The 16192-nt window shown below is 37.3% G+C and overlaps 1 protein-coding gene across 5 annotated transcripts in view; it reads left to right on the top strand.

The window, feature by feature from the left end:
- The window catches only part of rgs12a (regulator of G protein signaling 12a), a 31493-nt gene that overhangs the window by 5694 nt on the left and 9607 nt on the right, over positions 1–16192 (top strand). For 4 of the 5 annotated variants that reach the window (XM_047820112.1, XM_027169339.2, XM_047820104.1 and 1 more), the window contains 5 exons: positions 13224–13242; positions 13885–14054; positions 14197–14289; positions 15441–15584; positions 15675–15857. In XM_047820112.1, coding sequence (XP_047676068.1) covers positions 13224–13242; positions 13885–14054; positions 14197–14289; positions 15441–15584; positions 15675–15857 — 609 coding nt within the window. Of the gene's footprint in view, positions 1–1945; positions 2131–13223; positions 13243–13884; positions 14055–14196; positions 14290–15440; positions 15585–15674; positions 15858–16192 lie in introns of those variants that run through there. The other variant, XM_047820122.1, reaches the window with a different exon arrangement.

The following is a 16192-nucleotide window of genomic DNA, read 5'->3' as shown; positions in this document are numbered from 1 at the left end:
TGCAGATTCTTGAATATAAAATAATTATTAATTTTTTTATTTTTTTTGTTTTACATCTTTAACATTCTAAAGCCTAAATTCTATTTATTTTTATTTTTATATGAGCCCCCTAAATAACTGTTTGTCCCTGATGGTCTAAGCTGTTTGGACATGACTGTATACATTAAAAGATTTGAGTTTTTGCTACAGGCATAGAGTTTTGTGTAGATATGCGGAGGTATGTGTGTACGTATGCTTTCTGACCAAAATTAATTTTCACAGCAAAAGTCCAATACTACTTCAAACCTTGATTTGCTATATTATATAAATTCTATATAGGTCATACTTCTGTGTATTTTTCTGAGCCGATTTCACGAAATAGCCAAATGCGTGAGGGTTAAAGTGGAAAAGGTTTTGTCATTTTTCCAAGTGTGAAATCTGAGAGCAGTAAGAGTTTTCCTGGAATGGGACACGGCTGTTTCATGGACCTAATGCCCTTCTGGTGGTCAGACGAGCTGGAAAGTGTGGTTATGAGAACATCACACTGGTGTTCACCAGGATAAAAGCATCTTTGGAAGAGAAAGAAAGAGAGAGAGACAAAGAAAAAGACTAAATGAAACTTGCACAAACTGGAAAATGTGTCTTGTAAGCATGGTATTTGTTGGATTGCCAGATAAAATCAAACTCGCTGACTCTCCACCTTATTCCAGCAGTTTACACTGCAATTTCATGCTAAACTAAAGTGGCCCAAATAATGACTTAAATAAGTTTAATAATCACTTTCAGCCACTTTGAGTAAATAAACTCTTGATTGCAGTGAATTGTTTTACAAGAACAGAAATCTGATCACATCTGTTGGTGTAGCTACAGCATACACTGATTTGCTTTTTGCTCCATATCTCAAGAGCTATGAGATGTACAGATAAACGTCTATTGTTTTCCCTCTGATTCCTTGCTGAAAGCAATTTGGACTATTTAATACCACCCACATGGAATTCTAGCTAATTTGCACAATATATATATACAAGGCATTTTTTGTGAACTACTTGTGAGACTGGCCACTGAGGGGCGCTAACCTTTTCTTGTAGAATACAGTGTTTAATCTGTAAATGTAGCTGTGACTCATAATCGGCCGCACAGATTTGAACGAGTCATAAAAAACTTTAAGACTGGATTCTTGAAGAGTGGTAAACAATAGGGAATGTGGTACAATTCAAATAAATGTTTCCTGGGAACCGCAAATTTGCTTTGTGCTGAAATTTTGGTATGTTGCATCTTTGTCCTAATCTGTGAATGAATTTCTAGTGTCAATTTTTTTTAATTCAACCATGTGACTGCCTTCAGCCAGTTATCCTTCAGCAGGAGTTTGACAGGATTAAAACTGAGCCAACCAACCTTGAAGAACATGTTTATCTGTGGTCAAATTAGTGTTCTATGCAGCTTGTGAGGCGGCTTGTCCACACATGTGTCTGCTTGTGGTTATATTTATGTGGTGGACTTCCACACCTGACATACTGTTAAACAAAAGTCACCAGACTGGAACAATAAGTGACCTGAAAATAATCTCTACATCAAGTAGAACACACCCTGGATAATCAAGGTTGGGAGGATTTGACCAGTCCTGCCTTTTGTTAGCATGTTATTACAAGGGCATTTGGGGAATCTGAACACTTTCTAAGTAATACAGTGTCAGAGATTGGCTTGTTGTCTTCTGTTAAATACATGGTACAAAAGTGTTTGATTTCACATACATGAGCAAGAGGGTGTTACATGACAGGTCATGTGTGTTTGTGGGTATAATGCCAAAGTCATCTCTCTTGTTTCCTCCTAAATCAGTGTGACAAACACTTTAGCACTGACCTGAGGGAGAGAGGTTTTTCTTACAGTGGGAGGAGAAAGTACGCCGAAGTAGAGCGACTGACTGAAAAGAATGAAAAGAGTGAGCTTGGAAAGAGGGAGGGAGCATTAGGGTGAGTGAGAGAGTAAGGGAGAGGGAGAGCTTTTTTAGATGCAAGGAAAACCTCTTCAACTTTATTCTCTGAGCATGTAGCAGAATGGACATGTTTATTTATGCTGGGTGTCTGAAGAAGCACTAAGGATACACACACATACATACACATGGAGCCACCTTTAACTTTCCATGCTCCAACAGTAAGTGCCATTTTTATCTCTGCTATCTTAGTGCATCTTTTTTTCTTAAAAAGTTCTCTCTCCTTTTTAAAGTTTCAGTGTTGTGCTTTAAAGACCTTGTGTGGCCTTGTATTGGAATTTTAATGTTTACGACTTTAGTAAACAGGTTTTTTTTTTTTGTGACACTACTAAAAACTAAAATGTTGTATTTGGATTCATGAGCTGTTTTACTAGTCAAAATCTTGCTCTGGAATGAGATGCTGGAGTAACTCACCGCTATGTGCAGAATTTACATTTCCATCTGCCTCACTGTCTACAACAAACACACTTTGAGGGAAATGTAAACAGGCAGCCATTTGGGCTTTGACTAAGGTGTCTGATTAGTCATCAGACTGCGTTCACACGCAAGGAACCAAAGGAAACTTCTATCTCTCTAGAACTGTTGCTTACAGAGTTTTGAGTTGACAATTATTTCTGTACTTGAATGACACTCTATCTAGTACTGAAGACTAGCAGTTGCATTGTGGACGATTGGACTTCCTGGTGTATTCTACTTGACCCTGAACTGGTAACCCTTAACTACGATGAAGCCCAGCTGCTATTTTAATAGTAGCTCTGGATTAAAAAAAATCTGATTTAAGAAGAGCAAAATGATATGCTTTTGTGCAATTGAGTGAAAACCCAATATTCATCATCCTCATTTCACAAGCTTCATGGGTTATTTTTATTTATATTCAGCATGGCCATTTGAACAGCGTGAACATATATACGTCGACACCATATATAACCTCATCCGATGTATAATTTAAGCATGTGATATAAACAGTGTGGTCTGAGAGCACTAGTGCAAATTCTGCATTGTTTTTTTATGGAATCCAATATTTGTCATTGCAAATTAATGTCAACAATTTGCGTGAAAAGTAGAACCTTGGAAAATCTACGTAAATTTCAGAGTGTCATCTGAAACATCCATTTTAAATCAAATCCATCTGAGTGTCATCTGAAAACATGCTTTAGAAGAGGAGATTAGACAGGAGGAAAATCTGACAGTTTGTACAAAACAGTCAACGTGGTCAATATCACAAAGTTCCTTACGTTTAAATTGGGACATAAACAGTGTAAATAATAAAATTAGGATTTACAATGTGGTCTCAGACTTTTTGATCCAGTGTACACATAATAAATACATTTATGCACAAATATGTAAAATAAGAGAAAGCTGTGGTTTTCATTCTTCCCTTCTGTCCATATTCCATTGTTTTAACAGAAACTTTTCATCTCTTTAAAATTCACTTTTTCACAATTCACAATACTGTAATGAAAAGCCGTAAATGAACTTCACGTATCAGTTGTTGCATTCACAGTCTTTTCATTGTAATGCAAAGAAAGCCTCTTTTTTGTTTCCTGTGGTATCCGGAGCTTCTATAATTCCTTCGGTGGTTAAGGGAAAATTTAAAAAAAAAAAAAAAGCAACAGCACTTTCCTCTCTATATGTGTATAAGTGTGATCACTGGCTGTGCTGCTATCGCTTTGGAAGTATTTGCATGTTCTTACTCTTTGAAGTGCACTAACCCGGGAATGGGAAGCTATTAGTGACGTTTTTTCCCAAAAGACCTACTTATTGCCTTCCTTTCGCAGTCAGAGGAGCCATGTTGGACTAGCAGTATTTGTACTAGAGACTTTAAAAAAGAGACTTTATATTTAAAAGCGTTTAATAGAGTTGCAGTAGGGTTACATCAGGTATAGAGACCAGAGCAAGCAACATAGAAGAATCTTTTTCCATGTTGCAGAGAAGATATATTTTCTATTCTATAATCCCAGCACAGCTTGTTATTTTTACACATATCCTTCATTGAAGTGTTGAAACCAGTTGGTTTAGTGCCCATGCGTCGTCAAAGGGAGTTATTTTTGTCAAGAAAGGATTCTGCCATGTGTAATTATGAGCATCAGGTTTCAGTTAGAAAGCCCACTGGTTCAGTAAAGCTGGAGAGAAAACTTTTGAAAGTGTGGTTGGGTGGGGTCATGGCTGAAGCTCAGATGATGACTGATGCACTGCCTCCAGGGGAAACGAGAGCTGCTCTCATCCCTTTCACTCACCCTGCAATGGAGGAACGGTGGGTTACTTACTGCGTATGACCCCTATATTATAAATTCTTTTAAAATTCCAAATTCTTCTTTTAAAAGATTTATAGGAGCTAAAAAGATATCTATATATCTTATATATATATATATATCTTTAAAAAAATATATATATTTATATATAATTTATATATTTATATATCTTTAAAAAAATCTTAAAATGTACATTGTGCCACTGTGCTATACGCAAACACCAAATATCTACAGCAGATACTCAGCTAGTTAAAGTAGCCTTATTTTTAATGGCTTTTTAAGTGATAAAAAAATATAATTCTATAGTTATATATACAATAATTACAGTGGATTATACCTGCACATGCTGAATTGGTATATTTCTCTTATTATTTAGTAATTTGAGACTCTTTCCAGAAATGTTAAATAAGCACCTCCTAAGAAAAAGCTCCACAATATCTATGCTTATGATTTTTACTTAAATAACGACAAAGTAGAACCATTGATTAAGCCTGGAGATACTGTCAGAGCTGCTGGTCAAAAGAAATAAATTCACTTCTTCAGATTTGAGAATTCTGTAGCAGAAGTGGGATTAACGACCGTCGCTGTCACTGCTAACAGATAACCTGAAAGAGCAGACTCTTCAAAATCTGATGGTATTTATAAAGACATATATATCAGTGAATGATGAACGCAAAATCTAACAAACATTCCGCAATATTCAGAATAACCTTTTCAGAATTACTGCAAATTTACAGAAGATTTGGGCCATGACACATTGTGCGACGCCATTACAGCATGATTCATGCGTGTCAAACATGAGCATATTTATCATAGAATTTCATGTGTCTTTACACTGATTAAAACAGGAGATTAAAAGAAGAATCATGTTTTTAGAATTCAAGTAAAAAATGAATCAAGCCACAACAATCACAAAAACCTTTCAAGTCTTATAGGGACTGCTATACGACTTGTATTTGGCAAACATATGAAAAACATCATTAATGATATTTGCTCTTAACCTACAACCTTTGTCTGGATCTAGGACAATTTTGAAAATATACTGTCAATGATGAAGCAAAGCCAGAGTCATATTATAAAGCCTCACCTTTTTATGTGACTCCAGTTTGCAAGGTTACATTTAAAGCTCAGTGTCAGTATGAAGTATCTGGAGAATGAAAGAACCTATTCTAACTATGAGTTGAGACATGACCAGGCTCAGTGATGCCTGTAGCCGTGGCTTTCTCTTGAAGTTTATGATGTATGATTTATCTGTAGAGAATTCTCTCTTTTACCTGGAGGTTGTTGTTTATCAGACAACGCATGTTATTTTTCTTGCATGTTTTATGATAGAGAAAATAGGTAAGAGATGCAATGATAGTTTTGTGATCCAAAATAGCCGTTTCACTGGAAGGTAATTGTCTCGGCTGAGGTCAGGCACCACTCCCCCATCACACAGGCGTAATTTTGTTTTGGAAAATGGTGAGTACAGGGATGATTTTTTTTTTTTTTTTTTTTACAGCTTCTATTTTAACCATTGTTTAAACTCTTCCAGCAATTATGGGATGATGGGTGCTTTTGGAAGTTTTTTAAATTTTTAGTTGCTATGGATTACGTCACCTAAGTACTGTGTTTATGGAAGAGTGTTAAAAAAAAAGAAGAAGATGAAGAAAAAGTAAACCAACGCATTCAATCTCACAGGCTTATTTAATTTCCCATTAACAACGTCTGGTATGAAAGACATCTTATTTAAACCTAAATTTTGCATATGCTGCTATTTTCAATGTAGCGTTATATATATATAATTAATATGTTTAAATGTTATCTATGAGGAACGTGACACGAGAGTGACATTTTCTTACTTAATCACTATAAATGAAATAAGAATAAGGCCTATGCGATATTATTCACTGGATCATGCATTTCGGGTCAGTTTTTATTCTTTACTGTTATAACTAGTTTACAAAGTGGAGATTTGAAAGACAAAGACAATTAACATCTCTACTGTCTCCAGCATAAGTTCCATCTATTTCTAATCATGATATCTTCTACCATTCTCTGTATATGGTGAAGAAATCTCGCACTTGTTTCTGCATCTTAAACTGTGAAAGAGGCCAAGGTTTCATGATTTGCTCTAGTCATATAACAGTATCAGGAGCGACACGCTGTGTCATTTCTCTCTCGCTCTTATCTGTCTCTTGCGTCTCTCTCCAGCAAATGCAGAGGAAGTCTCCTCTGAGGTCTCTGATGTTATTTTCAGGCAGTTTGTTTTCTGCTAGAGATAAGAAGGAGAGACTTACTTTAGTCCCTCGAATGTAGTTTGCTTCAATCACTGGCTGTTTCTGAGTCGCCAAAAGAAGTTCAAGGTTCATATGGTCTCAAGTCACACACCAGACACAAACATTCATACGTGTGCAGTAGCACACACACAATGTTGTGTATATGACAGGGTAATTTGCAAATGGTGGCTTCTTTCGGGTAGTGAATGATGTGAGTGGAAGTGATTTTCTTCCGATAGCTGGAAGCACATACACACATGCTCTTAGAGGTGTTACAGAGAATTAACAGCAAAATAAATAGAAACAAAAGGCAAATGCATGATTGCACATACACAAAAATATATATATATATTATTTTCAAAGTTTTCCTAAAGTAGAAAGGACATGCTGTTGTAGCAACAGGAGAAAACACATTTCCCACCATTAAATCTACAAATACAGCTCTGTTTGGATTTTGTCTAAAGAAGAGAAAACACACTAATGTAACCATTCTCTTCTGGATTTCCCTGGTTATGGCCCACCCAAAAAGGAACCACACTAACACAAATACAAAGAAACTAAATTTAACCTGCATCATGCACACTACACACACCTCCATGTAAGGCCAGTGTGTAGCTGAGTTGGACAAGTCTGTGAGAACAGAAGTTGTTTTGATTTGTTCTCTTGCTCAATTTTATACAATCTAAAATGTTGGAAATGTCTCAAATTACAGCGTAGCTACAGCAGCGTCATATTTTTGGGGGCTGAGTAAACTTGTTTAGACATGGCTCATCATGTCTGTGTGTCCCATCTTGGGAAGGGAATCATAAGGTGTGCTCACACAGGCACATGTGTATACACATTCTGTCTGATGACAAATCTTAACAAACCATGAATGACTCCAAGATACATTTTAGAAAGCGTTTATTTTCCTTCCGAGGAGCATATCAACGCATATTGGTAAGCTTTCTCTTGTATTGTTTTCTATCCTATTTCTGACTTGGATCCTACTCTTCTATCCTTGGCGTGAGTTTGTTAGATCAGCTGTTCAACTCATTAGACGCCTCACTCCTTTCTCCGTTCCTTCCTCCCACACGAAGCAGCTGTGGTGGGGAGCTTAGCGTCTGCTCAGCAGGATTTCAACAAAAGAGGTACTTCACGCTTCGCTTTGCCTCTACCGCTGGGCTCATGGAAGCTGTCTCTTCACCTTACGCACTGTTTTCTTGTGGCTATTGCTCTCTGTGATCCATCCAGCTTAAACATGCTAGGACATGCCAAGACATTTTGTTTAGATCTGGTGCTTGTCTCTTGTAAAGTCATTTTACATTTAGACAGTACAAACAGCATTCTACGTTTTTGTATGGGCTTTTTTTTTTCAACTGTCAGAATGATTACTGCTGGATCTTGTTAACAAAGTGTCAGAAAGATTTATAAAATTTTGTAATAAATTTGGAGACATGTATAGCATTGATGATGAGCTATACAACTGTGTGTTCTTAAACCCAAACATACATTTAAACTATTACCGTTGAAAATAAGGGATTGGATCTCATATTGTTGCAAAAAATTCACATAGCTACACCAGTGTAATGCCACACATATAGCCTAGGTGTGTTGCAATCTGTTTGTGGAGTGTTGCCAAAGGTGTGAGCAGTCCTTGGAAAAGGAAATGACTCTGACAGGTGTGTGTTGATATCACCTAAGAGGAACAGGATTGCTTGAGTCTCCAGGCAGCAATGATATGTAAGAAAGAAGAAAGTGTTTAGCTCTCAGCATAACCGTGACATTCTTACGTGGATGGGAAGCAAAAAAGCAGCTTTGGGCTGAACTGCGTACAAAGGAATAGACAAGCTTTCATGTGGGTTTTATGAGACAGGATGAACATCAGATTCTTTCTGAAGCTTTTGTTGTGGCAGTTCTCAGCAGACCAATTCAAATGATGCTGCTTTTAAGTTTTTAAATAATGACGATCCAAAGCCAGATATTCACCAAATTTGCCTTTGATTTTTTATTTTTTTTTGCTTCCCCTGACTGAGTCAGAGTTGTTGGTTATTCCTCATGGGTTGTCTGAAACACGTCTGCTTTTACATCTCAAACTGAATATAGGCCCACATTTCAACCCTGCCATTGAGTGTGGTAACTGTCTTCTGCTCCTGGTAAAACCCTTTTCCTGTATAATAACATACTTCCTAGTGGTACTCCAGGATATATTTAACCTGCAAAGACTGGAACGTGCATCATTAGTGGCTACAATGTCTGTGGTCTAAAATGACTTGTTACCGTAAGATTCTTCCATTTGAGGATTCTTGGGTGGTGGCACCAATTGCCGTGCTACTTCTTCTGCAAGCGATGATCATGTCCAAGCTGACTGTTTTCCTCCAGCATGCTGACTCTTTCCCTACCTCTGTTTCCCATTACCAGCCTCCTGTCTTGCTCCCTCCCTCCATCTGAACCACAAAAGGGGCCACTTTGGAGCTGAGTCTGGTTCCCTTTGGAACTGGAGTGGCTTGGCCAGCACTATACCAGTTATTTGGCTAGGAAGCTTAGCTAGAAAAATGTTGCTTGCTGTATCTCCCTGCATTCAAGATGAAGATATAACATACTTAAAGCATGAATCTTGCTAGTAAAGTTAGTAAAGTTTAAACACATTAAATAAATACTTCTTTCCACAAATACGGCACCTCATTTTGTTACTTTCTAACTTTGTATGGACATGTTTTGTGTAGTGCATGAGTATTGGCAAACCCTACGTCCTAAAGCTCGTTCATGCTTTTGGTGCCGCCTCATGAAACCTTGTGGGTTTTGGAGTCTGTCTGCATCTCTGCTCTATAGGATTTGCTCAAAAGCATTCTTGGACTAAGCCGTGTTCAAAACAGACATCGTACAAGAGGCTGTAAATTTATAGTTACGGACTTAGTCGTTTTTAATTATGTTTAATAACTAGAGCTCCAGACAGAATATGGATAATGGTGGTTTTATTGACCAACATTGCTCTGTTAAGATTATTGTGGAACTGTCTGCAAAAAAACTTGGCAAGAATTCCCAGAAGTGCAATAACTTTTCAAATCAGTGAAATAATTGACATGCATGCTAGTCATCAGATTAGCATGTAAACATTGATAAATCCTAATTCTAAATTGCATCAACGACATTTTCATGCTTTAGCACAATAATCAGCTTATTCTATATATATATATATATATATATATATATATATGTTTTGTTATTTGACAATGTTTGTATGCTTTTGTGCAAATAACCAGAGAAAGAAAAGTTCCACCACAGATAGCTCAAACCAGACCGGCATAATTTAACAGTAAAGCACCAAGTTGTCAGTTTTAATTCTAAGCAGCTAATAAGATAGAATGCATTAAAATATGTATTTTAACTTTAAGAGTTAGTCTTCCTTTGAGAACTGGCGATGTGGCTGTGTTCAGAAAGATTTTCATGTTCAGAAGTAATTATCCTACAGCTGTTGACAATGACATGATCCTACAATGACATGATTCTGATTAACACCAAATGAAGCTTAGCTGTTTGTGTAGGATTTTCTCCACATCTACCTTTCAGCATTTTTATTTATGACATTTAGCAAACAGCATTATCCAGAGTGACTTACATTTTATTCCAATTTTATACAACTGAGAGTTAAGGGCCTTGATCAGGGGCCCAGCAGTGGCAGCTTGGTGGACCTGGGATTTGAACACATGACCTTCCGATCAGTAATCCAATGTCTTACTCACTAGGCTGCCACATCCCCAATGTTTTGGTTTTGTCATGGTCCATAAAAAGCTTTCAAAGCATGCATGCTATCTCACTTGAAATATGATGATCAGAAGAAGCCTTTATTTTTGTTACAGCACAGCAAAATCATTTCTTCACATATCCCAACTTTGAAGGTTAAGGGCCAGAGTGCAGAGTAAGCCATGATACAGCACCCCTGGAGCAGAGAGTGTTGTTGCTTAAGGGCCCAATAGTGGCAGCTTGGCAGTGCTGGGGCTTGAACACCGATCCTCCGATCAACAACCCAGAGCCTTAACAGTAGAGGGGTATGAAAGAATTTCCAAATTAGATAAACCTTGAAACAGTGTATAAGTCATTGTCATCAAATAGCGAAAATGGAGCAGCACAGTGACATCACCAAGAACAGCATGTCCTTCTACCAATTTACTAACCAGGGAAGCTGCCACATGCTGATTACACTCTGCATGTGACAACAATCTCTCAAATTCGTCTCATATCTGGTCTATGGGGTAGGATGCCCTTTAAAAAAACTTCCAAACTCAAATAATTCACTTCAAATCATGTTGCAAAATGTGTTATGGTCTGATGAGATTTATTCCAAAAGGTATAATAATGTCGTAATTCCAAAATGTATGTTTGTTGTAAAACAGCATTTCATTAAAAGAACATCAAACCCACAGTGCAGCATGTTAGGGCTGCTTATTGCAGCCAGAACCGAGGGAAACATGAATATCTACAAATACTTCAGGTATCTGCAGAAGAGCTTTACCTTTAGGACTGGTTTTCACTCCATTTTCATATGTGGATATTTCACACTGAGGCTGGAAAAAGGTCTGACTCGTGATTTATCTTTGCAAGTTCAATAGCCATTTTACCAATTTTTTTTACCAGGCATTTACTATACATTGTATGTCATTAGTCAATAATCATGTAAAAATGTTCAGCAAATTATTTTCAAAATCCAATCTTCTTTTTGCAACTGCATCACATTAATATATGGAAAAAACATACCTACTTAAATTTTACAAATTTTATTCTAGTTTACACATAAATTGAAGAGAAATGTGTCATGTATATATAACATGCAGAACCATGGTGCAATGGATGGTGCACAGCTCTAGGGTCTTTGAGGTCGGGTTACTGTCTGTGTGAAGTTTTGCATGTTCTCAAAATTCTGCTAGTTGTGAAAGTCTTGTGAAAGTGTGTGCATGGTCTACCCTGCAATTGACTAGTACCCTATCCAAGGTGTACAGATCCCATATTCCTGCCTCATTCCCAGTATTCCTAATATGTGTAATTATTCCAGAACCACTGACACTGACCAGGATAAATTGATTATTAGAGATGCATGAGTGAATTTGACTGAAGTTGTGATGTTGGTTTCAGGTGTGGTTAGGCATTTAAGTAACATACATGTTTTTTAAGTTAAGTTAGTATACATGTTTCCCTGAATGCTTCTTTTAATTTTTTTTATTTTACTGTTTTGAATCTTAATGAGACAATATTTTTAAGAACCAGTTTTAATTTACCAGTTTGTATACCAGTGATTATGGCCATTAGCGGGGTCTGTTCTTGAAATGTAATGACAACTGTGTCCTCATGCAAGTTTTATTTTTTCTTTCCATCCAGTTTATATGATATATAAAATCCAGCTGTTGTAGTTCCTCGTTAAATTGTCGTTTAGAGTAAAGGTATGCAAGCCAAGCATGCATTTTGTCACCTGACCAGCTGTGATGTGATGCCAATTCTCCAGTAAAAAACTTTCATTACCATATGAAAACCCCCACACTATCTTAAGTATCCTTAATGTTCTCCGTGATCTCAGCTTTGCAAAAGGCACCCAGCTGGGATAGGAATGTAGCCTTGAGACTGTTGATGAGCTGATGTTACGCTAACAAACAGTGAGAATGAAAGTCTGAAGACTGGAACTTCAGTTATGGGACTTTTCTGACAAAGTGTGTTTGCCGTATAAACAGTTATTTCAAACTCCCAGACAACAAACACATACAAATGTCTACTAAAAAGTTATGTCTACTGCAGTAGTATCAGTTTGCTAATCTTGCTAAACATGTCTGTCGGGTTGTCATTTAAATCTCATTCATTAGGCCTCGTGTCATTAGACATTGCTTCTCTTTAGTTTTTGAATTTCTTCTAGTCATTCATCCCTGCTACATTTATGTTCTCTGTCTTTGAAGATTTTAAGCCATGCCTCACCGCTTCACTTCCTCCCACTGAATAAACAGTGTGTGTGTTGTCTCTCCCATTTGTGTGGCAACACCCATAAACACACACACACCCCTACCTATTTGATAGAATGTAGAGGATTTGAAAAAGCAGAAACAGAGCATCACAAGAGGTCTATCTATCTATCTATCTATCTATCTATCTATCTATCTATCTATCTATCTATCTATCTATCTATCTATCTATCTATCTATCTATCTATCTATCTATCTATCTATCTATCTATCTATCTATCTATCTATCTATCTATCTATCTCACTTTCTCAATGTCACTATTCCTTGATCCCATAACAGCAAAAATCACAAATACACACCCACTGTTAATACCGCTCCTCTAAAATGAGACGTTTTATTGCTTTAAATGTGCTTGAGTAAATACTTTTGTTTAAAATACAAACATTGGTAACGGACATTGTGTGTCTATATGCGTGTGTGTTTGCCTGGCCTGGGTCGGGTCATTTGCTGCAGTGTGTGTAAGCATATGTGTGGGTGGTACCCAAACCAGAGGTGTGAACAGCTGTGTGTATAGTCACCCATCCAGAGCTACTCTAAAAGGCCAGTGTGTTATTGTCTTTGTAAAATATAGCTCACACACACATTCACACTCATCCAGTCAGAATGAGGAAGGTTGCTGTGATATCAGGAGGAAATCCCTCAAGTGTTGGGATTTCCAGTCTCTCCTCTCTTTCTTCATCTCACCCGGAGCTTTCTTCTCATCTTTCCTCTGAGAGTTACGATGACTGTTTCTCATTCATGTCTTTCTTTGTTTTCTTTCAGACAGCAGCATCAGATGGTGGTGAGTATTTATTTTCAATTGCAAACATTTCTCTTAACTGTAGCCTATTTGTTATGCAAGAAGCTGTCATTTGAGGCTTCTTAGTAGAGTTGTGTCGTCATAGCTTTGCTATTTTTCTAAAATTGCCCTTTGTTTGAATTTAAAACGTCTGCTCCATCTGGTTTCTCAAATGTCTCTCTCATGTCAGTTATGTTGTCAAGAGTTTTAAGCAAAAAGACAAAATATTAAGACCTCAGTGGATGAGAAGTATGGCTGAGTAATTCAGAGGTCATTACAATGCCATTTCTGAAAAGCTCTGCCGGAGCTCCTTTAAAACACTTTACAAATGGGTAGATTTGTGTAATTATTTACGAGTACATTCATGAGCAATTTGTTAGTCATGTTACACATTGTTGTACATATTGTTAGTCATGTTAAACATTGGTGTACATATTGTTAGTCATGTTACACATTGTTGTAAATATATTGTTGACACGTAACTGTTCATAATTACGATCTTAACTAACTGATAAAGAAAGAAACTGTTTACTGTTTTGTTTGTTGGTTCATTATGGACCAAAAGCACGTTTAGTAAAGAATCCTGTTTTTTTGTTCTTTTTTTAACGAATATGGCCTCTGATTGTTTTATTCTGCTGTGCATAGAGAGAGGTAGTATAGAGCGACATGGCTTTGGAAGCATTAACAGTTTGGAAAGTAACAGCAGCCTGCCCAGTGTCACCACCCATCATGCTCTCTCAGACCGTCGTGTAGCAGCATGGGCTGTCTCCTTTGAACGCTTACTGCAGGACCCTGTTGGTGTGCGTTACTTCTCTGTAAGTAGCACCAGACATGATCTAACCAACATCAGACAGTTTGAAAAACCTCAGTCTTTCTTCTTTTATTTGCAGCAGATATGCTTTTTTTTGTTTGTTTCTTTGTTTGTTTTTCTTTATATTTCTTTCTTTACTCCTGCAGGAGTTTCTGAAAAAGGAGTTCAGTGAAGAAAACATTTTATTCTGGCAGGCCTGTGAATTTTTCAGCCAGGTTCCTGAACATGACAAGAAGCAGGTAAGTTAAGGAATGACAGTTGATTTCAGCTTGCTGTCTATCCTTCTATTCTCATAAAAACATCAAATCATGACAGGATTTTTCACAAAAAAAAAAAAAAACAAACAAAAAAAAACTTGTTTATTTCCTGTCCTTCCAGGACAGGTCTCATATGTTGATTAGTCCCTGTGTGTCATTTTGAGGGGGTTGGGGCTAAAGGGAAAATAAAGGCACACACCCACCTCTCCTACAGGCAAGCCATCGATATTTTTATTAAAGTATATGTAATTAAAGTGCATGCTTAATGAAAGGACAGATTTAGCTTTTCCTAGCAGTACATTTTGCGTAAATTTGAAAACAAAGAAAAGGAAGGTGGAGCAAGCTATTATTTTAAAATCAAGTATGCTTTGGGGTTGTGTGGGAGCTACTGGCACAGGAAACTTTGGAAGCAAATGGGACAGAGCCAGACAAGAAACTGAAGCTGAAAAGAAATTGGCTTTCACAATAACATAGTGATCCAAAATATACCCCAAAATCCACTATGAACCTCAGGAAGAAATGCAAGCTTAAGCTTTTGGACTGGTCTTCGTGGTCCATTGAAAATACACAGGTAAATCTTAAACATGGTGTGCATGAAAGAACCAAGAATATCTCAGGACTAGAAGCAGGACTCCTTGCTGGATACAAAGCACATTTGCAAGCTGTGAGATCAGCCAAATGGGATGTTACTCACTACTGACTTACTATTACCATTAACTTGCATTAACATTTGCAGAATTTTCAAAATATTTTCAGAAATTTTTTAAATGTTTGTAAAAATGTTAGCATACGGCTGTACAGTCTGTCAATGTTAAATCCAGTCACATTTCAGCAGATTCTTCAGGAAGGATCTTCAGTATTTGTTGTAACAGCACTCAGAGAGAGATACTATACTATTCAAGTGTGGACAAGACTAGTGTGATGGTTGGATTTGTTCAGATGCAATAGATCACATATACCTTCATCATGGTGCTTATCTTTCTTCTTAAAACAGAAAGTAAAATTCATAACACACTGTCAGAAATTGTACGATGGTGTGGTTGAAACTGATAACATTTTGTAGTGTATTTGTCCATTACTCATTTTTTTTCCATATTTTGATCGCTGTGGTGCTGTTTCATTCTTGTCCACAGCTTTCTCAGAAAGCCAGGGAGATCTACAATAGCTTCCTCTCCAGTAAGGCTACTACCCCTGTGAACATTGATAGTCAGGCTCAACTTGCAGATGATGTTCTCACAGCACCAAGGCCCGATATGTTCAAACAGCCACAGCTACAGGTGAGCTTGAATATGTCTACGTACACACAATCTAATGCAGTTCGAAAAAATTAACTCGATCATGAAACCTCCTTCTGTTTGCCTCTGTAGATTTTTAACCTCATGAAGTTTGACAGCTATGCTCGGTTTCTGAAGTCCTCACTGTATCAAGAGTGTATGTTGGCTGAAGTGGAGGGTCGACCTCTCCCTGACCCCTACCATGTGCCCTGTAGCCCCGCCCCCTCTAAGCACAGCTTTATCTCAGAGCGCTCCACGTTCTCCACTCCAAAAAAGGTAAAGGGAATCTTTCCATGGAACACTTTGGCTCTTATTTGACTCATGGCACTGGCTCTTGTTTAATATTTGGAGCATAATTAATAATTATTTGTTATTGCTTATGGGAATGGCATTTGGAAATGCTATGGAGAGCTACACACGGAAGAAATCTTTCCACAAGGTATTGTGTCGTGTCCCTCGCCACAACGTGACTTATACTGATGTAAATGTGGCTGCAAGTAGCAGACATTCAAATAGATTTTAATGCTGCTTCCCATGCCTCATTCAACACATTCTATAAACAGGACGAGTAAAAAGCTAACAGCAAATATGTACTAGCATATTATTTAGAT

This window comes from Tachysurus fulvidraco, chromosome 1 (genome assembly GCF_022655615.1).
Source record: "Tachysurus fulvidraco isolate hzauxx_2018 chromosome 1, HZAU_PFXX_2.0, whole genome shotgun sequence".
Classification (NCBI taxonomy): Eukaryota; Metazoa; Chordata; class Actinopteri; order Siluriformes; family Bagridae; genus Tachysurus; species Tachysurus fulvidraco.
The sequence above is the reverse complement of the archived record's forward strand: the minus strand, read 5'-3'. Positions and strand labels throughout refer to the sequence as shown.